Below are 530 nucleotides of genomic sequence, written 5' to 3'. Positions count from 1 at the left end.
GCAGCAGCAGCAGCAGCAGCAGCAGCAGCAACAGCAGCAGCAGCAGCAGCAGCAGCAGAAGCAGCAGCAGAAGCAGCAAAAAAATCAGATAAAGTCCAGCAACACAAAGCAAGGATACTGCTGCAGCAACAAAAACAACAACAAAGACAGCAGCAGCAGCAGCAGCAGCAGCAACAAAGACAACAGCAACAGCAGCAGCAACAAAGACAACAGCAGCAGCAGCAGCAGCAGCAGCAACAGAAACTATATAAACAGCAGCAAAGTCGTACGCGATATCCCAAACTCGAAGACAGCCGCATGCAGCAACAGCAGCGCAGCAGACAGATCCAGTAAGAGGTGCAGGCAGGCCTTGCTGCGCAGCAGCAGCAGCAGCAGCAGCAGCAGCAGCAGCAGCAGAAAGCTGCTGCTGCTGCTGCTGCTGCTGCGTCCCTGGGGTTAGCTGCGGTGTATGCATGAAAGAAGCAGCTGCTGATGGAAGGGCCGTAGAGGGGGCAGTGGAGGCCGTCATCCTCATATCCTGCAGCAGCTGC

General features: G+C 55.7%; 1 protein-coding gene across 1 annotated transcript in view; it reads left to right on the top strand.

Annotated features, from left to right (window-relative positions):
• Window positions 1–530, top strand: part of EMH_0083100 (uncharacterized protein) — a gene marked incomplete at both ends in the record, with an annotated part of 1652 nt that overhangs the window by 129 nt on the left and 993 nt on the right. The window contains one exon of the mRNA XM_013500607.1: window positions 3–265. Within this exon, the coding sequence (XP_013356061.1) occupies window positions 3–265 (263 nt within the window). The remainder of the gene's footprint in view (window positions 1–2; window positions 266–530) is intronic.

This window comes from Eimeria mitis, genomic scaffold (assembly GCF_000499745.2).
Source record: "Eimeria mitis Houghton genomic scaffold, Emh_scaff5611, whole genome shotgun sequence".
NCBI classification, from domain to species: Eukaryota; Apicomplexa; class Conoidasida; order Eucoccidiorida; family Eimeriidae; genus Eimeria; species Eimeria mitis.
This window is presented reverse-complemented; position numbering and strand designations above follow the sequence as displayed.